Raw genomic sequence first — 21,153 nt, 5'->3', positions numbered from 1 at the left:
TAAAAGCTGTTTCTTCAGCACAAACACAGATTGCCCTTGTGCTGTACAAGATCAAGTACTTGCCTGCTTGTAGATGTGGGTGAGTTAGAACTCTCTTTGGATAAAGCCTGCTTGATTGGACTGAATAATACCAGGAAGCACAACATGTAATCTATTGGCCAGCACTTATGCCAAAGTCTTATAGTCAAGCTTGATTAATGAAAGAAGTTGAGAACAGACACAATGAGATGGTGCTTCTCCAGGTTTAAGAATAATCAGGATTAGAGCCAGTTAGATCTTGGTGGATGAATGCCCCTCCAATATGACAAATCTTTTATTACAAAACACAACAAAATTAGCCTATCAACGAGAGATTACTTTTAATCCTGCATTTGTTTCAATAGTTGTTTTTTCACTTGCATGTTGCGTGGTGGTGTGAGTGAGAGGAGCTGGAAAGCAAAATAGAAATCAGTGTCTCTAAATGGTTGCCTATTGAGCAGTTCTGTTGGTCTGCATAACTTAAATATTTTGGGAACCAAGTTGTCACCGGTCATACCTGTGGCTACCCTGTAGCACCCCCTCCTCACCTAGAGTGTCAGTGAAGGTACTTCCTTCCTCAGTTTCTCTTCTCTCTGGGCCCCTTAAGAACTCTACAGTGGCAGGAGTCTGGGTCGGAGGTGGTCAGGTCTAGTGATCAGAGCAGTAGTCAGGCCTTATGGTTGGAGCCTGACTGCTAGAGCCAGGGGTCGATACAGAGCCAGAACCAGGAATCAGAGCCGACAGTCAAAACCGAAGTCAGAGTCCAAATGCCAGAGCCAAGGGTCAAGACAGAGTTGGATTCTGGAATCAAAGATGAGGGTCAGAGCCAGATTACCAAGAGAGAAGGCAGGAGCAAGCCTGGGATAGGATGGGTACAAGGCTGGCTGGAGGGCAGAATCTGGGCTGGAGCAGTAGGGCCTGATGAGAGAAAAGCGCAGAGAGTCCGTGGACTTGTGTGTTGAGCAGCCATCGAGTTGCTGCTGAGCTTAAGAAGGGGCCTGCTAGCTTCCTCAGCCAATCTGACAAGCAACCTAGCTGGCTTGTACTGAACATATGCAGCTGCAGGGCCTTACTCTTGGCATCAGGGCCGGCTCCGGACACCAGCTCAGCAAGCAGGTGCTTGGGGCGGCCAACGGAGAGGGGTGGCATGTCTGGCTCTTCGGCGGCAGATTCCTCAGTCCCTCTCGGAGGGAAGGACCTGCCGCTGAAGAATGAAGCAAGCGGCGGTAGAGCTGCTGCCGAAGTGCTGCAGATCACGATTGTGGCTTTTTTTTTTTTTTTTTTTTTTGCTGCTTGGGTTGGCAAAAACCCTGGAGCCAGCCCTGCCTGACATAGTCCAAAGGGAGGTGCAAGACAAATTTCCCATACGTTATTAAATTCAAATTAACTTTATTTCAAGTCTTGCCCCTTGGCTCAGGGGTTGGACTGCCCTCCTTAGGACCTGTGGTCTGCTGGGAGCTCTTCCCCCTTAGTTGAGCTTCTCTTTCTGTGAGCACCTCCTTAGAACTGAGACCTGAGGGCCTTTTATCAGGCCTCCGGGCTTGTTATTTAATTAACTTCCTGGATAGGCTCCCTCCTCTTAAATTGGCTTGTTGTCGCTAGTAGCCAGTAATCCCATGACACAAGTATTAGGGAACTGGGATGTTAGGAGAGTAGATCTTTCTCTTATGTAATGGCCCATAGAATGAAAGAGTTTGAGATACAGATATAGATTGTTTGGCATCTCTGTTCATGGAACTTAATACAGAACAGCTGCAAATACAACTTTTTCCAAATCTTAATGACATAAAAAGTGTACAGTTACAGTGCCCTCCCAAAGTACTTTGAAGAAATTAAACACTAACATTTAAAAAAAAAAGCAGAAGTGTACTGTCTGTTATGGTGTTTGGCTGTTCACTTATTAATTTTCTACTACTTCTGCTTGCTTTAATTAGTACTACCAACATCCCACTCAGTCTCTTCACCAGTTTCTAAATACTGTTGCTTCAGCTATTACAAAGCAATTGCAGCCCCTCTGTATGTTGTCTTGCTCGTTGCGTGTACCAGGTTTTGATTCAGGTGTGCACTATGTGAAACAGCATTTTTTCTAGACAGTTGGACAGGAGGAGCAATTTTTAAAATTTTATTTAATTATATTTTTTCTTTTAAAATGTTAGAATATAATCTATAATATGGGAATAAAATAAGAATGTATATTTAAATCAGCAGCCTTTTTGAAGTCCCTTTATAGCTCAAAGTTCACTGAACTCTTGGCAAAAAATTAAAACTGAAGATTAGCAACTACAGTTTGTTAGACCTTCAAATGAAAAGAACCACACTTTGTACAATATTTTAATACACATGTATGTCTTCCTTTTGGCATAAGGTGGAAAAATGTATGTTGAACATTTGCCTCTTCAGTTTCATCTCTTTAACCCTATTGTCTTCAGTAAAACTGAATAGGTAGAACTGAGGACAGAATTTAGCCCTGCAACTGGAATTTACTAATTTGTTGATGATGCACAAGCCAGAATAGAATCCAGCTCACTGTTTTTAGTCCTGTTGGCTATGCAGCTCTAGCAAGTGTAAAACAAGCAGTAAATACTTATTTGTGTCACTAAAGTAAGAGGGTGTGATTCAGTACATACAGGGAGCAAGAAGCAGCTATTTTTAATGTTATTTGCAAAATCAAACCACAGTTTTAAGTATTTCTGATGCCAAGATGCACATATTGACCAAGTCTGGAATAAAAGACCAGTTACCCTCTAGAGGTCACTTGTGCACTGAGTTCCGTTGTGTTGTGAAATAAGTATGTAATCACTGAGTATATGTAAACTAGGAAATAAACAGTTTTCACAGAAATGTAAAGTATAGCATTCAACTGTCTACTGTTTAAAAAGAGTATGTACAATAATTTATTAAATATAACTTATTTGTGTTGGTGATCCCCAGTATGCAAATAAGTGGTCGATTTAGATCTTAATACAGTATAATGTACAGTAAAATCATCTCTTTACTCAGCCTAAAATCTTAAAATTCTTTTCTTAACAGTAAAAAGCTCTTCTGAGTTAATGTTGCTCACGATCATCTTGCTAAAAAACATACTGTCATTTTTCACATTGACAGTATAGAAGCTTTATGTAAGGGTTGCTTTTATACTGCTTTAGTACTGGATTACAGTTCCACTGTAGACTACACACTCATGATTTCCATGGGACTGGTCATGTGAATATGTGCTCAGCAATTCTTGAGGCCCAATCCTGCACCCCATGCAATCATTGGCAACATTACCTCTGAGTTCAGTGAGTGCATGATTAAGTTTTATGATTAGGGCCAGTCCACAGGATAGGGAATTCCCTTTGCTGCAAATGCCAGGGATTTGCGGTATTTGGAAGCTCTAACCTCTGAGTCTTCCCAAGATCAAACGTACCTCCCTCTTAAAGGGAGCATTTGAAGGAAACACTGCAACAGAAACTTCAGTTCCCTAGGACTTCTGGAGATTTAGCTGGCCATAATTTTTGATCTGATGGTGTCTCAGATGACTTGCATTTTGAACTTGTAATGCACAGACCACTGACAAATAGTCAGATCTTGCAAACTGGCTCAGTGGATCCCCCCTGCACTGTAGCTGTAGTAAAGGTCTCACTTTTGAGCAAGTCCTTTAAGAAAACAACCAGTGGTGAGTAGCTCTAATACAGTATCACCACTCAGTGCCTGGTTTACAATGGCGCCATGAAGCCGGGCCCATCCTCAAGGGGCCCCGGCCTGCTCTGCTTGCACTGTGCCCTGAGATCCTGCCAGCCTGCTGGCTCTCCCCCCACCCCTTGCTCCTCTCGACCTACCTGTTGGCTGGCCAAGGGCTCCTCTCCACCCCTTGGCCCCACCCGTCAGCTTCTCTCTGCCTCCTGGCCTGACCCCAGTGCACCTCCGGCTCTAGGCAATCTCTGCTTCCCACCACCTGGGACTGATGCAGAAGCCTGGCCAATCTCAGCCAGTTGGGGGGAGGGGCAGTGTGGGGGGCTTGTCTGGGCACCTTCAGGCAAGTGGATCCTGATGGAGTTTGGGCGGGGCAGGCCCTGGCCTGGCTGATCATGCAACTCCCGAGGGGCCAGAGCGATTCCCCAGCCTGGGATCAGCCCGGTCTGCACTGGCAGCTCAGCCCGGCAGACACAGTCACCTCCCAGCAGGGCCGGTGAGTGGGGCTGGGAGGCAGGGTGCATGGCAGTGTGTCTTTGTGTGTTGGGGCACTAGGGTGTTCTGTGTGGGGTGCTGGGAATTTGTGGTGGTGTGCATTTGTGGAAGGGTCAGGGGGGGCTTTGGCAATAGGGAATGGGGTGTGTGTGCTGGTGTTGGCAGGGGGGCTATGTGGCACCGCATGGGCCCACCCAAGGGGAAGGGGCATGCTGGCAGCACAGAGTCGGGTGGGCCATTGTGCGTCTGGCAACTGCCAGTCTGTAAATACACCTGTACCCCGATATAACACGGTCCTCAGGAGCCAAAAAAATCTTACCACGTTATAGGTGAAACCGTCTTATAACGAACTTGCTTTGGCCTTGAGTATTTCCGTTATTAATAGTCAGCAAATCATTTTTGTTAGAACATGGTGTATGCAATATGCTGTGCCTTCCCAAACAGCCTGGCCCTGCCCCTTATCTGACCCCCACCTACTTCCCACCCCCTGACTGGCCCCTCAGAACCTCCACCCATCCAACCCCCCCTGCTCCTTGTCCCGACTACCTCCTCCAGAGACCCGCCCCTAACCACCCTGCACAATTTTGTTCCCATAATTAATGTAAGTACAAGTGATAGGTAATTGGACAGCTAAAAACCTTATTGTTCCCACAACTAGGGAAGTTTGGCTAAATCCTCTTGTTTCCATCAGCACTTAGCTGCAGACATACAATGTACTTACAACATTAGAAACCAGGTTGCAGTCTAATAATTTAGCTTAATGCATCTTCATGTACAGCAGCAGCAAAAGGGCTCCTCATAAAATAGTCCTGTTAAAGATAGGTGTTGACAGCAGTACTCCCAGAATCAAATATGGAATGGAACAGAACAAGGTGAGAAAAGGTTAACATGTTAGTAACCAACAATCTGAAATTGGAGTACAATTGCCAGAAACCTGTTTTATGAGTGGAACAGTATGTTTCATGAAGTGTATGGTGTATTTTATGGCCAGGACAGCTCTCTGTAATGACTAATTAACTTTTTCCAAATAAGTCATTTCTCTGGGCCACTTCCATTGCAAACAGGCAAACATAGTGAAAGACCGATGTAAGTCTAGGATGGCTAATGAGAATGATTTAAAAAGCACGCTACTGAAGACTGGATAAATATGACGCCTTTCTTGGGGGGAGGTTATAAAATCATGTCAGAGAGGTATTCAACCATGATGTCTACTGCGGGACTATTTCTTAAATTACAGTTTCTCATTTTAAATGACCCAAATGATGGGACTTCCACAATTTCCCTAGGACTCATGGTCTAGTCCAGGGGTGGCCAGAGACCCCATATGAAGCAGATGAAGTTTGTTTGTTCAAACCCTCTACTGTATCCCTCGGATGCTTCCTCCTGTGGCCTCAACTAGACGTTTCCCAGTCTCTTCCTTAACACTTATTCTTATGATGGTAGAAGGGTGGAGGAAGTGGTCGCTGAGAGGGCCACACAGCTGTTTTAAATGTCTCCTCTTACGAGCTGGCACATAGTCAGAGGGAATGAAGGGTAGCTTGCTAGTCCTTCAATGTGTGGAGAAGCTCATACATCTTACAACTGAACAATTCAGCTCCTTCAAAGGGCAAGTCCTCCACAGTCTTTTGGAATCCTGATCCTTGAAGCCAGGATGCTAGTCACCTAACTGCTGCATAATGGATCTGGCAGCAACGTTAGCCGCATCTAGTGCAACATGTGGGCTTGTCCTGGTCACTAGCTGGCCCTCGTTGACTAATACCACAATTTGTCAGTATTGTTGGACAGGTTGTCTGCAAAGGCAAGCAGCCTTTTATGGGTGTGGAAGTCATACCTGACCAATATGGTGTAGGCTTGCTGGCCAAATAAATCTAATTGCTTTGGGGATTTTTTCTGAAGTGTGGACTTGAGTTTGTTTTGTCTTTTTGTTAGCTGCTCTGACTACTTGGGAATATGGGATAGGGTGACAGTAAAAATGTCACATGCTTGGGAGGCACCTGATATTTCCTATCTATCTTGGGAGATGTAGGCATATGCCACAGGGTTTTGTCTGGGTCTAGGATAGCCTTCCTGACAGGGAGGAGTATTTTTCTCACTGAAGAAGCCTGGAGAATGTTCACTAACCTGTGAGTCTGGGCCTAGAGCCCCCCAATAGAGATTTGAAGGGCCAGCTATTCTATTTAATAAATCTTGGGAACCTTTTTAGGGTTGTTAGTGGCACTACAGCCTCAGAAGGGGACAAGGACAGGATCACTGGGAGGTCACCCTCTAGTTTTTGTTTTTAATTTCTTCCTCTTGTACCTGTGGTTGTTGAAAGGACTGTGGGACCAGCAACACAGATGAGGCAACCCTGGTGGAGATGTTAGTCCCTCAGGCTAAAGGTGGTCTAGGCAGAGCAGGATGGTCCCCAATAGGGTACGAGCCTAGGGGCCAGGATACAGGGAATCATGGATCAGGGTTTGTAGGTCACAGTATCTGTCCTGTGAAGAGTGGCTGGACGCTCTGTATGACATGGAGGGTTACAGCAAAATTTTGCCTGAGTAAAGATACAATTGGTATTTATCTTCCTCCTCTGACTTGGCAGAAGATGCTGAGGAGAATGTGTAACTCAGATCCAGCATACCACAGGAAGGGTATTGCTTTGGAGCATGTGCTATTTTGGTCATCCAAAAATATCTACTTTTTAAACGTGCTAGCTTCAAGAATGTGTGGCAACAGCCCAAAAGCTGGTATGAAATTTCATTTACTTAAGTTAAAAATTCAGCCAGACTGGTGCCATTTTTCATCTTAAATTACCTGCAACCAAACTTTAACACGGGGGTCAGCAGCCTTTCAGAAGTGGTGTGCCGAGTCTTTCTTTATTCACTCTAATTTAAGGTTTTGCGTGCCAGTAATAATTTTAACATTTTTAGAAGGTCTCTTTCTATAAGTCTATAATATATAACGAAACTATTGTTGTATGTAAAGTAAATAAGGTTTTTAAAATATTTAAGAAGCATCATTTAAAAATTAAATTAAAAGGCAGAGCCCCCCAGACCAGTGGCCAGGACCCAGGCAGTTCGAGTGCCACCTTTGGCATGCGTGCCATAGGTCGCCTACCCCTGCTTTAACATAATCATCTTTGGATACTAGGATCCATAAGATGAGTTTCACAAAGCTCAAGCTTAGTATGATATAATAACCTTTGTCAGATTTCATTTTGAAACTGATCTTTTAAGCAGTAGAGAATGGGTTTTAGGTTAGCAATACCAAACATTTGCCCAAGGCCTTTTTTAAGCAGCTTCCTAAAGCCTACTCTAACATTTCCTTCAGTAATTTTCCAGTGGTTAATCAACCTTATTGTTAAATGTGTGCCTATTTCTTCCTTGAATGTCTAACTTACCTCCATCCATTGCTTCTTATACCTTTCTCTGCCAGATTAAAGAACTCTTTAGTATCCAGTATTTTCTCCCTGTGAAAGTACTTACATACTGTAATCAAAGTCACCTCAATCTTTTCATATAACTCAATTATTTTAGTTTAAGTCTCTCAGTGTAAGAGCGTTTTCTCCAAGCCCTTAAATTGTTCCAGGTGCTCTTCTACACCCTCTCCAATTTAACATCCTTTTAAAAATATGAACACCAGAACTTTATGCAGTATTCCAATATCACCAATGCTATACAGATGTAAAATCATCTCTACTCCTACATTTTAAGGTGTGGTATTAGCTAACACATGGTAACTAAGTTTATCTATTGTAGACAAGGTATACTACCTTTAATACAATCTAAACTAGCTGAGTTTAAACCCACATTCTCCCTTAGGCAAGTAATATCTAAGATTAAAGCATCTAACACAATAAGGCCCTATTTCTGACTGGAACCGTTGCACAATACGGCTCAGCGCTAATTAAGTCTATGACCTGCAGTCCTATATGTTTTAGGGTGTACAAAGGCTTCAGGGACACCACCCCAAGGAAGAGGGATAATGGGGATCTTTTAACTAGAATTGTAGGTAGTGGACCACACTGGCTGTGAAGTTCAGAAATTGATCAAATACTGAGTGTACAATCCTACTTTGCCAAACTCCTTCTCCTCACCAAAGAATGAAAATTTGTATTTACCAGCCTGCAAGGCCTCTCGCTATTATCAATCCCTTGCATAGTGCACTCCCCTTTAGGGAAGCATATAGATGACTGCTTATACTTGACAAGGGTGCGTTTCTTCAGCCTCTGTCCTGACTGGATAGGCCAGATTGCACAGGAGGTAGGCACAATGAGGTTCATTACTGGGGCTCATAGACCCTACAATACAGACTAACTGAAAAGCCTACTACACCTCTACCTCAATATAACATGACCCGATATAACACGAATTCGGATAGAACAGTAAAGCAGCGCCCCGCGGTGGGCGGGGCTGCATACACTGACAGATCAAAGCAAGTTCCATATAATGCGGTTTCACCTATAACACAGTAAGATTTTTTGGTTCCCGAGGACAGCGTTATATCGGGGTAGAGGTGTATATTGTTTAAGACCTCCCACATACCGAAGATAAAGTTAAGGAATCAGCTGGATCAGCTAAGTAACAACTGTGTATCCAGTCACATACCAAGTATGGTTGAGCACAACTCCACTGAGCCACAGTCCCAATCCTCATATTTCTATTTGATTATTTATATGCAATAATCAAGTTGCTATATAATAGCAGTAGTAGAGTATTACTAGGAAAACTTCAGGCAAAAATTCTAATTTCAAGGTCAGTGGCTGGACAAACCAAACTGTTCACACTATTGATTCCTAGCATCTGTAAAATATGAAGCTTTTGGTATTAAGATTTAAAATTTTATGAACGACAAGATGAAACAAGTATGTATCAAATATTTAATAGGGTTAAAAAAATTAGTTTATAGGAGGACAGCTCCATCAATGGCTATTAGCCAAGATGGCCAGGGACACAAGATGGTCTAGTCCCATTTTCTGGGTGTCCCTAAACCTCTGCCAGAAAATGGGACTAGACATCAGGCAATAACACACGATATATTGCCCCGTTCTGTTCATTCCCTCTGAAGCATCTGGCAATGGCCACTGTTGAAAGACACGATATGGGGCAAGAATGACCATTGTTTTGACTCAGTATAGCCATTCTTACGTTATGTTCTTAAGTCCTCCAGAGGGAAATTTAGTGTTTTAACTGTAAACTTGTCAAATAAAATGGGTACATTTAATCTCAGATTGTAGTAACTACAGAAGTGCCAAAGATCAGAACATATTGCTTAGACTAGGTTATTCCAAGAATTCAGCTATCTTCAATATTTCTGAGTTTTTAACAGTGGAAAACATAGCTCATAAAATGATCACTGATAATTTAGAGTGATATTCAGACCTCAATAGTTCAGGAGTCAAATTAGTAGTCAACATTACCCAAAAGAGCCACAGTGTGAATGATAGGGGAAATATTTAGTTTTTCTATATATTATTCTCGCAGCAAAGAAGTTAATAACTTAGTGCCAGTTGATAACTTGGTTAACATACACCTCTACCCCGATATAACACAACCTGATAGAAAACGAATTCAGATATAATGCGGTAAAGCAGTACTTGGGGGGGGGAGAGGGAGACTGCGCACTCTGGCGGATCAAAGCAAGTTCAATATAACGCAGTTTCACCTATAACGTGGTAAGATTTTTTGGCTCCTGAGGACAGCGTTGTATCAGGGTAGAGGGGCAGTTAATTAAATCAGTGTTTTACTATGTACTGCAAAGAGCCACAGAAGACACATTAAAGAGCCACAGTCTGAGAATCACTGATCTAGACTAGCACATGATTGATTAGTTTTGGTTTACTTATACAATATAAACTCTCATTAACTATTTAATGTTAACTTGTACAAGTTATTTTGAATCTAGAACATTTTAAAGATGCCTTAAAGATCCAAACCATTTCTATATGCAACATGATTAACGAAGACTTCATAACAGTAAAAATTTCATAGCTACTCCTATTTAATTTTTGTAAGATGATGCTTTTGGGATTCACATTCCCTATAGAGCTCTCCAATGGAGATTAATTTGGAAGTTTAAATAAATTGCTCCAGGACTGTTCGTAAGACAAAGCTAGTCAATTTTATGTTTAAGTGTAGCAATAAGAGCAGCTGAAAACATGCTGAACACTAGCCACTAATTCCTGCTCCTTAGGATTGTCCAGAAGACGAGACTTGTCTGCATTACCTCAAGAGATAGTACACTACATTTAAACTTTAGTCAGTAGTCTGCAAAGTCAGTCTGAAGCTAAGTATGATGAGCATACTATTGCAACTATCATAAATGCTGGGGGTTAACAGATAAAACCTGCAAAATTAAGGGGCTTGAATTCCAAGTTATGTTTCATGGCATGAACTTCCTAATGCTATCAAGCATACATGGATTGGATAATAGGGTAGACAGCAGAGGAGAAACTGATATTTGGTTAATGTGGTAAGTATTTATTTGGAAAGAATAGGTTTAACCTTCTTAAGAGCTACTTAACATCTCATTTGACTTGTTTTGATATACTGTCCCTTTAGGCTATAAGTATATATTCTGTTCAATGTATACAATGCATATCCCCAAGTTTAAGCGCAGAAGTGAATTCAAGCTAATGAATACATTAATCTGATTCATATTTCAACTAAGCTGAACAAAAAAGCACAAAGTGTGATTTGTAACATACTGAATCATCACTACAGACATTTTATTAAGCAAACTTTTATTGAAGCATTAAGTTTTGTGGTACAGATATATTTAAATTATCAAAGTCTAACACCATAGAGAAATTATAAAACCATACTTCCCCCTCTCCTGATCACCAAAGATAGTTCATTAATAATCCATTCAACAGCTTTCATTTTCTATCTAAGGCTTGTTTATATAAATTTGCATTTTTTTCAACTTTACTCAGAAAGATCTTCGGTCTGTTTGTATTATAGGACCTCAAGCCAACATAATGTCAAATCAGTTGGGACAATGTTCAAGAACAAAAACCACTTAAAATATTGGTCCTCAAAATATAAAGCACCAAAAAAACCATTGGGTGCCATCTACAGAAGAAAATTGTTAACATTGGTAGATAACTTCTTCAATGAAGTTTTCAATCAACAATATGGTTAAAATAAGTCAAAATAATGTTCCAACCACTTGATTTCCAACCAAGCAGATTTCTTAATTTAGAAACACTAAAAAGGTGCTTCATTTATAAATACGGAAGGAACAAAAAACACCATTGCGTCAATCCAGAAAGTCAAAACAATATTGTGAGGACAAGAGGGAAGTCTCAAATTTGTAGTTATTAACTTGGTCTCATCTGCTAAAATCCCACAGTATTTGCAAACATACCTGAAAATATGCCAACTCTTGAAAGCCTGCATCTATCAGTCAATAGATATTAAGTGACTGAATTACATACTTTTACTATGAATAGCATTTTAATTTCACTGTGTCCAGGTGTCCCAGACAGTTCTTATTCTACGCATTCACTTAATGCCATCAAGTCATGGTAAAAGGAACCACCACATTAGTTAGGAGGAAAACAGGTGAAGTCACAACAGTGTCGAATACAGCATTAGTCACATGCACAACGCCACAGGACTTTCAGTCACAAGATAAAGGCATTGATTTTGTTTGGAATGACAAAACAAAGACATTTAGACCAGTTTATAGCATATTTTTTCAAAACTGGAAATGAAAGTTAATGTGTAACAGTTTATTGAGAATGACCCAAGTTCATTAGCATAGCTAGCCTGGTAAATTCCACCGTCTTTTTTGCTAGGTCCATCTGCCAACAAATTCGAGTGCACCAGCTTTAGTAAGTTAGTCTTAAAAACATGTAGCTTGAGTAGATTACAAAAGGTGAAAAATTATAAGCAACAACAGTAACAGCTTTTCAAAGTACCAGTTCAACTATGCCAAAGCATCTGTATCCTGACAAATTATTTCCTGGACCTCCTCTGAATGTAGACTACCCTACGAGCCAATATCAACTTGGGCAGTAAATGGGATGAGACCAAACTTTACCTAAGCTAGTATTTGAACCCAAATCTCTAGAAGTGAAAGGCTAGTGCATTATCCCACAGTGCTATAGCATATTGCCCTTTAGTCTTTCTGAACAAAATCCTAGGAGTTTAAAGGACTAAAGCTATGAGTAAGAGTAATTTTATTATATCTCAAATAAAAAACCACACCCCTATCTGTAGTAGTCTTTACTTGTTCTCAATCTTGCCAAATAATTTCTATCAAGTGCAAGAACTTTGATTCAACCATTGAAATGACTTAGAAATCAATTTCATTAGAGAACACAAATTTGTCAAGAAATGGTCTAAAGATTGAAATGACAGCAAAGATGAAAAAATCTGGCAGCAATTTAACAAAGAACTGTCCAAGATGAGAAGAAGGCTGAAGCCAATGTCTAATGAGGACGAAAGCCTTGTCTGTGGGGAATTTTTGGTGATACCTGGAGAAAAGCTATACTGTGTGAAATCCTAATTGAGTTGTTTTTACAAGTTTTGTAAAGTCTCATACAGTAACATTTCTCTACATGCACTTCAATTTCACAGCAAGAGTGGCATAGAATACCTAAACACAGAAGAGAGCATTCATGCAAGATATCTAACTCCTTGATATAATAATGCATACAATTCAAAATGATTATACTATGATTACATCTAGGGCTTTCCGCAACTACAAGGTGGTAGTGGAAAGCATGGCCCCCTGAATCATTAACTAGAAAGCAGCCACCACCTTCTATAAGGGATCTCTTTTTGCGTTTTTTCTTCATTTTTCTTAATCAACTATGTTGCTGCTGCTGCTTCTTGGCAAAACTGGTAAAAACAAAATTGTAATCATTGAACTGAGCAATCTGGCGATCAACACGTTTAAACCCTTCAATCTTCTGGGCAGAAGAAAACACTGTGCGACATTTAGAACTCTAGAAACAAAGAAAGTTACATTCTTACATTTTCTGAACTTTTTCTTACTTAAATTAACATTCAGCAGATATAAACTTCTAAACTAGTTTGCAGCATGTTCTTGGGATGCAATTATCAATGTGGTACTTTGAATGAAAGTGCTGTAAGAAGCCACTGCAGTCTCTTAAGAAGAAACATAATTCTGTTTCCTACCCGGCCCCCCTAGGTCTTTCATACTGCTGTTGTAGCAGATATGCAGGTTAGATGACCTGATCAGCACTTAAAAGCAGTGCTTCTAGAACCACCAGTTGTGACCAAGAATCAAGCTCTTATTTACCATATATACTCGTTCATAAGCTGAATTTTTTTAGAAATAAAAATGAAGCACCAGAGAAGGGGGTTGGCTTATGAACAGGTATAGAGAGGGAGAGGAGACAGGCCCCTCTTCCCCCCAACAGAGAGAGCAAGGAGAGGCAGCAGAGCCAGTCTCTCTCCGCTTCTGGCCACGCTGCTCTTCCCCCAGCCTTTGAAGCAGCTGCAGCCGCGCTGCCTGGTCTGGCCCACCGGAGCAGGCTGCGGCCAGGCCAGAGACATCCTCCCCTGGCCCTCCCCAGGTAAGGTGGGAAGGGATGGGATGGGGAGAGTGTGGGGTCCTGGGCTAGGAGTGGGGTCATGTGGGGGGTGGTCACAGGGGTTACTCCCCTGACTCCCAGCTTCTGCCTCTCCCCCCCCCAAATTTCCCCACCAGTTGCTGTCCCAGCCCTTCAGGGTAAGCAGCTGGCACGCCAGGACACTGTTTACTTAGATTTACCTCTGTGCCTACAGACGCTCGAGGTAAACAAACCATGTCGGCCACCAGCGGCTTATCCTGATGGCCCAGGAGGCAAAGTTTGCTGACCCCTGAATTATAGGGTCGGCTTATGAACAGGTTATACAAAAAATTTCCATTTTCACTTATCCATCTTGGGGGGGTTGGCTTATAAATGAACTGGTTTATGATAGAGTATATACGGTAGGTAACCTTTCAGAAGTGGTGTGCCGAGTCTTCATTTATTCACTTTAAGGTTTCGCGTGCCGGTAATACATGTTAACGTTTTTTAGAAGGTCTCTCTATAAGTCTAGTTTGTGTGGAGGTGCAGGGCAGAAGGCTGTGTTGGGGGAGGTCAGGGCAGAGGGCTGGGGTGTGTGGGGGTGCAGGGCAGAGGGCTGGGGGCGACTCGAGGTCAGGGCAGAGGGCTGTGGGGCTGCAGGGCAGAGGGATGGGTGTGTGTTGGGGTGGGGAGGTCAGGGCAGAGGGTTGGGGTGCTCGGCTCATGGGGGTGCTCCCAGCCTCCTGCCCTGAGCGGCTCATGGGAGGGCACTGGAAGGGATATGCCCTGTTCCACCCCCTTCCCCCAGGCTCCGTCCTTACCTCTCTGCCTGCTCTACGGAGCAGCAAGCACACTGCGCGCGGCTCTGCTCCACTCCCCCTCCCCCTCGCAAGGGCCACCGCCAGCAGGGAGAGGGAGGGGGAGGAGGGGCCGGAATGCACCGGAAAGCTGTGGGAATAAGCGGGGCAGGAGGGGAGCTTGGCTGCTGCAGGACCACGCTTCTGCCTCCTGCCCCCGCAAGGGAGAGCGGTGTGTGTGTGTGTGGGTGACGGGACTCCCCGCTGCTCTCCCCTGCGGGGGCAGGAGGCAGAAGCTTGGTCCTGCAGCAGCCAAGCTCCCCTCCTGCCCCGCTTATTCCCACAGCTTGGTGCATTCCGGCCCCTCCGCCCCTCCTCTTCCTCTCACTGGGCAGGCAGCATGCCACTCAAAATCGGCTCGCGTGCCGTAGGTTGCCGACCCCTGCGGTAGGTATATCCACAATGCCTATTCAAAAGTGACCGGAGAAAATTCTAAAGCTTGACTATTCCTGTATTTTAGCAATTTCTTGAGAATAAAGATATTTTAAGAGCCCTGGCTTGAAGTTCAGATTAACTGACTTCTAAGTTTTGTGTTTGATATACAGTAACTCCTCACTTAAAGTTGTCCTGCTTAACATTGTTTCGTTGCTGATCAATTAGGGAACATAATCATTTAAAGTTGTGCAATGCTCCACTCTTACATTGTTTGGCTGCCTGCTTTCTCTACAACTGGCAGCCTCCCTATGACCTGCCCCCGCGCCTCCCACCCGCCAGCAGACCCCAAAGGTCAGCACCTTCCACCTCCTGCCCGCAGCAATCAGCTGGCTTGCGGCATTTAGAAGGGAGGGGAGGGAGGAACCCGGTCGCAGCATGTGAAGTAAAGGGGGAGAAGAGGCGGGTCAAGGGTGGAGGCTTGGGGGAATGGGCGGGCTGAGGGTTGAACCCCCCGCCCCTTGTGCTTGCAGTATAGTGGAAGCTGCCCTGAAACCTAACCCCCCCATTTACATTAATTCTTATGGGGCAATTGGATTCGCTTAACATAGTTTCACTTAAAGTCGCATTTTTCAGGAACATAACTACGTTAAGTGAGGAGTTACTGTATGCCAAAATTATGAAGACTGTTTGGACCCCGAAGATTGCTTCTTCTCCTTAGCCCAAGCAGTTACTGTTCAAATTAACAAATGGAAATTATAGGAAATGGAGAAGGGAAATAAATTATTTTAAAGCAAGGATATTTTATTTAGTTGGCATTTATGTCTAAAATTACCTTATTTGGTTGTCAGTTAATGAAAGGAGACTTACCTGATTAACAAAAAGGGTGGTAACAAATTTTCCTGGCTTGAAAACATCTACAACCTTTCTAATCAGCTCATCATAGGATGTCTGACCAATGTTTGTTTCAAAACTAACGTAAGAAAACTCTGGTTCTGGAGTGATGTGAATAGTCCAATAAGTTCCCTGAAGAAAGCAGAAAAGGTTAGTCAGAATCATTCATAGAAACCTAACAATGATTTAAGTATCAATACTCAATGATAGCAGAAAAAGTATGAAACTTACATCCGATTTCATCCCATTCATTGAATACCCACAAGGATTGAACATTGTAGCATCAATGACAGAACCTGGTATCAGGTCACGAATTCCACTCACCTGAAACATAGAAGTAAAGTTACAGACTTTGCACTTTATACCAATGAACTTCCATACTTTGGTAGCCAGACTTGTATAATACAAAGTCAGTGAACTCCAATTTAAGAGACCAGGCTCAGAAGAGATGTCAGAATTCTTGCTTGGACAGGGAAAGAAGAAATTTAACATCAACTAGAGGCCCATTATACAAAGACTTGCTTTGTATCCAGCCCTACCCCTGTAGGAACACCTGCCACAGAAATCAAGGTGGCCTGGCCTCTTTCCCTCAAATCTTTAATGGATTTTCACACTAATTCTTAGTGCCAGTTGCATGTTTCACTGAAAAGCAATTTAAGGATGAGGGTGTAATTGACAATTTCCGCTATGATTCCAACAGATAAAAATGGAGTTTAATAGTCCCAGCAGTCCCAAAGTGAGTAATGAGGACTGTTTGGATTTGCTTTGAAGTCTGAACCACATTCTCCCTTATTCATATTCTAAAAGTAGGGTTCTATTTCACTGAAAGTACAGGTCTCCCAGACAGTACTTGCACTGTACAGTCATTCACTTAAAAGCCATCTGTTTGAAGTCCTATGCATATTTCAGTGAGAAGCAGTGACTGACTTTTTACCGGAGTAAAAAATGTTGGGAGGGAGGTAAGGATCACAAAAGATGGAATTCAGAAGGGGGAACTTCACCAACTTTCACCATAAAAGAGGATTTTTTAAACTTTCACAGTTTTAGGGGAGAAGTTTTGTCTGAGTTTTAGACTGATAGCTATATGGTTCAACTAAAATTAAGCTACTGACTTGTCCATTCTTTTATTTCTGCCAGTCTCCATCTCTTCAGTTTTACGTTGTGTTTCAGTCTCACTCAGTAGGTTCATGTCCTTTTTCTCCTAAGAAATCCATACTCTTTCACCTCTTTTCCAGACCACCAGTAAGAGCGTGCCATCAGCAACTTCCAACAGATGGTACAATGCTCTTCCAGTGACCTGAAATAGGGACACTAGAGCGGAAAGGTTCTCTTCTGCAAAAATTAGTTGTCTCCAACATGTTTTGGTTCTGGGAGAGAGTCTGAACTATGTGTCTGCCATGGCATTTTCCCTACTAATCTTTCCCTGCCACAGGATGCGGATTATGAATCAGCAAGTGCTAGGTGAAGCTACAGTTGCTCAATTCTGACCATCCCATATAAAATTTAAACTCCAGACTTACACGAGTGACATCATTTGCAGTAACACCGTCTTTCATGTAGAACTGGTCCATAACTACTGGATCAAGCTCGCTCATCAGAATTTCCAGTGTCTGATCTGGCTGATTGGTTACCCGACTTTCTGGGAAATCCAGAGTGTACAAATACCTGTTTAATATACAATCACTTCTGTATTATACTAGCAGCACTTCAAACTGACCTGTACTTTAGAAAACAGATTTCAAAATCTTAAAAATATACCTACCAGCAATCAGAATTCATACGCCCCATGCAATAAGCTGCTCCATCTATTTGGGACAGAAGGAAAGTCCATTTATAATGCACCACAGTTGATTCCCTTCTCAGTGAAGGGACTAACCTAATTTCTATTCTTAACAAGGAGAACGCAATAGTCATTTATGGGACATTTAAAATGGTCTATTACCCATCTATTTGGCACACTACACCTGTTCTTGTAATCTTGTATATAAGGACACTCAAAATATAGTATCAGAGACCATTGTGATACTGTTCATTTTTCTCTTTTCTAACAGATTGTCTGTCACACAAGCCCATCATTTATCTTAGGTTTACCTTTATGAAACATCTTTAATGTTTTATTTATAAGGGCAATGGGAATTAAAAACAGACCTGTGACCCATTATGATACACAGTTACAGGCTAGGTCTTTAAATACCAGGCTCACAAGCTAGCTGTTCACTATAACAAAACATACCTGAAGTACACTAGCTCAGCAACTGAATACGTTAATATAAGGGTGTATAGTCTATCATTCAGGATCAATGTTAACTTCTAGTCTCCTTTTACTTTTTAACTGAGAATTTTTAAATTTAAAGTACTTTCAAAGCATTTTGAATTTTGTAAACTGCCTAGCTTAGTATATCAGTGTGGTTCTACTTTGAACAGTGCAAAACTGTCACCTTTTACTCTGATTTGCTCCCTGTGCGCATTCAGAATCTCATCTAACATTACTAAGATTACACTGCTTTTTGTTTCTGAAATCTACAGAGCCACCATGTAGGGAGACAGGGTGGCTGCCCTCCGAACCTGAGGGTAAAGGGCCTTTCACTCAGCCTGAGTGGGCGGGGCCAGCCCAAGCTTGCTCCACCCCCCCCGGAAGGGGAGGGGTAGAACAGGAAGTATAAAGGGCGGGGCCCTTAGCTCAGTCAGGGCAGCACCAGGGAGGGAGGTAGACGCAGACCGCGGGCTGCTCCCTTCAGACCCTGCTGCCACACCAGGGGAGACCCTGGACCAGTGGAGACCTCACCTGGAGGACGGACTGGGGCTGCCAGGACTGCCCGCGGCCGAGTACCCAGAGGAGCTGGAGGAGCCTGAGGGGGAGCTGGAGCTGCCAGCAGCGGACTACCCCGACGCACCGGCGGGACCAGAGGGATTCGGACGAGCGATCAGGCAGGAAGTGGCCCAGGGACAGAGCTGCACAGTGGTGAGTCTATATTGCGGAAAGACCCCGCTGATCCAGTGGCAGGACCCTCGTCCTGCCACTGTCAGGGCCCTGGGCTGGAACGCAGTGGTGTAGGGTGGGCCTGCGTTCCCCTACCCGGCCGGGCCACGTCGGGACCTTTGCCGGCGCTCCCCCGCCTGAGGGGCGCGCTACTGACCTTTGCCGGCGCTCCCCCGCCTGAGGGGCGCGCTACAGACTCTGGCTGGCGGCCGCCCCGCCGCTAATTCCCCGCTGACGGAGGCGTGACCCAGGCCGGCCAGGGACCTCATAGCTCCCCACCGCCCCCTAGCGGGTAGGTGGGCCGACGCGGATCACACACCACCACTAAATGTCAGCTAGATTCTATTCAATCTTTTAGGTCAAAAGGATGGTTTACTACTTCCCACTCAATTATCATTCTGCATACCTCACCTCACTCACAACAGTGGGGTGTTACAAGTTACTAACTAGACAATGTGGGCTACAGAAGCTTGACAGTGGTAACAAAAAAAACAACCTAGCTCAATTTTCAGATCCCAGGCTGAGTTTATGATGCCAGCATGTTCCATATCAAACACGTCATTAACAGACAGCATGGAACCTCACAATGAAAGATTTAGAGCCACTTCAGTGTAAGACTAAACCTGAATGCTTTTTAAAAAGTTACTAGGACCTTGGAACTATACAGTAGTAGCCCCCTTGCTTTAGTTATTAGGCCGGGTATCCTCAGTGGCCACCTGTTTGAGGAGCTCTATGATTTTAACACTGCTGACTTAAGCATATCAAAACCCCACAAATCACAAACATAGGACTGGAAGGGACCTCAAAAGGTCATCTAGTCCAGTCCCCAGCCCTGAGGCAGAACTATGCATTATCTAGACCATTAATGACAGGTGACTGTCTAACCTGTTCTTAAAAACCTCTGACAGATTCCACCACCTCTGTTACCTTGTTCCAGTTAGGAAGTTTTCCCAATGTCTAGCCTAAATCTACCTTGCTGCAATTTAAGTCCCTTACTTCTTATCCTGTCCACAGTGAAGCATCTATATTCCCGTCCAGTAGAGCAGCACTGTGGGTAGGCATGCCAAGGTCTTTAATCCTGAGGTACTACCAGTTCAAGGCCTACCAGGCTCCTTTTAAAAATTCATTTTTCTTATGATATGCAATCTCTAATATACCCTGGTCAGGAAATTAGCAGGTACAGTCTTTGGTTCAGAGGTGGAGGAGTCTGAGATAGCCTGTACTGACTGTGAAAAGCTACAACAGCGGTGGGCAAACTACGGCCCGCCAGCCATTTTAATCCGGCCCTCGAGTTTCTGCTGCGGAGCAGGGTTGGGGGCCTTGCCCTGCTCTGGCGCGCCAGCTGGGGAGCAGGGTCGGGGCCGCTCCACGCAGCCCCCAGAAGCATCGGTATGTCCCCCCTCCACCTCCTCATGTAGGGGCAGCCAGGGGGCTCCGGTTTGCATGCTACCTGCACCCCAAGCACTGCCCCCGCAGCTCTCATTGGCCAGGAACCGCAACCAATGGGAGTTGCAAGGGTGGCACCTGCAGATGGAGCAGTGTGCAGAGCCGCCTGGCCATGCCTCCACGTAGGAGCCGTGGGGGGGACGACAACATACCTCTGCTTCTGGGAGTAGCTTGAGGTAAGCACCACCTGGAGCCTGCACCCCCTGAGCCTCCCCACATGCCTGAACCCCAGCCCTGATCCCCCTCCTGCCCTCTAAATGTCTCGATCCCAGCCCAGAGCACCCTCCTGCACCCCAAATCTCTCATCTCCAGCCCCAATTTTATGAGCATTCATGGCCCGCCATACAATTCCTATTCCCAGATGATGCCCTTGGGCCAGAAAGTTTGTCCACCCCTGAGCTACAATGTTTTCACAACTCTTACAGCCACATAGCATGTGCAGAATGTCATGACTACAACAGGAAGAATCAGTAATAATTTATTAGACTTAACTAAATACATAACGTATGCTTTTAATACATAAATAGACAATGACAATTCCATTAACTCACTTGGGAAAATTTCATTAAGGAACTCTACTTCTTCCTGGAAATTCCTATGTGGGTACTCCTGGTGGGAAGGCTTCATGAAATTCTTACGCGAGTAAAAGAAGCTCTGAAAAATAAAGTCAACTTGGATATTTAGCATGCCTGGGTACTATTCTAGAGATTTTTACATTCTAGTTGGACAGCAACTAAGAGGTATAATTAGATTCAAACGCTCACCATTACTAAACAAATCAGTAAAAAGAGGTTATTCATCCTATGGAGTAACTGCAGTTACTGGAGATGTCCCCCCCATGCGTGCTCCACTTGAGGGTGCGCCTATGCCTCTCAAGCCCTTGATCAGAGATTTTTCTGCTCGCAGTGCCC

At 43.7% G+C, this 21,153-nt stretch overlaps 1 protein-coding gene and 1 long non-coding RNA gene across 5 annotated transcripts in view; one reads left to right on the top strand and one right to left on the bottom strand.

Moving 5' to 3' along the window:
* The window catches only part of LOC122174427 (uncharacterized), an 83,920-nt gene that overhangs the window by 40,263 nt on the left and 22,504 nt on the right, over positions 1-21,153 (top strand). The gene's annotated exons all lie outside the window — the stretch shown is intronic.
* AMD1 (adenosylmethionine decarboxylase 1) overlaps positions 10,893-21,153 on the bottom strand; it is a 48,903-nt gene continuing 38,642 nt past the window's right edge. For all 4 annotated transcript variants that reach the window (XM_005287611.5, XM_065588321.1, XM_005287613.5 and 1 more), the window contains 6 exons: positions 20,794-20,896; positions 17,579-17,621; positions 17,337-17,481; positions 16,048-16,140; positions 15,793-15,948; positions 10,893-13,123 (listed from right to left, as the gene is read on the bottom strand). In XM_005287611.5, the coding sequence (XP_005287668.1) occupies positions 12,983-13,123; positions 15,793-15,948; positions 16,048-16,140; positions 17,337-17,481; positions 17,579-17,621; positions 20,794-20,896 (681 nt within the window). In that variant the 3' untranslated portion in view covers positions 10,893-12,982. The remainder of the gene's footprint in view (positions 13,124-15,792; positions 15,949-16,047; positions 16,141-17,336; positions 17,482-17,578; positions 17,622-20,793; positions 20,897-21,153) is intronic.

This window comes from Chrysemys picta, chromosome 3 (genome assembly GCF_011386835.1).
Source record: "Chrysemys picta bellii isolate R12L10 chromosome 3, ASM1138683v2, whole genome shotgun sequence".
Lineage (NCBI taxonomy): Eukaryota > Metazoa > Chordata > Testudines > Emydidae > Chrysemys > Chrysemys picta.
This window is presented reverse-complemented; position numbering and strand designations above follow the sequence as displayed.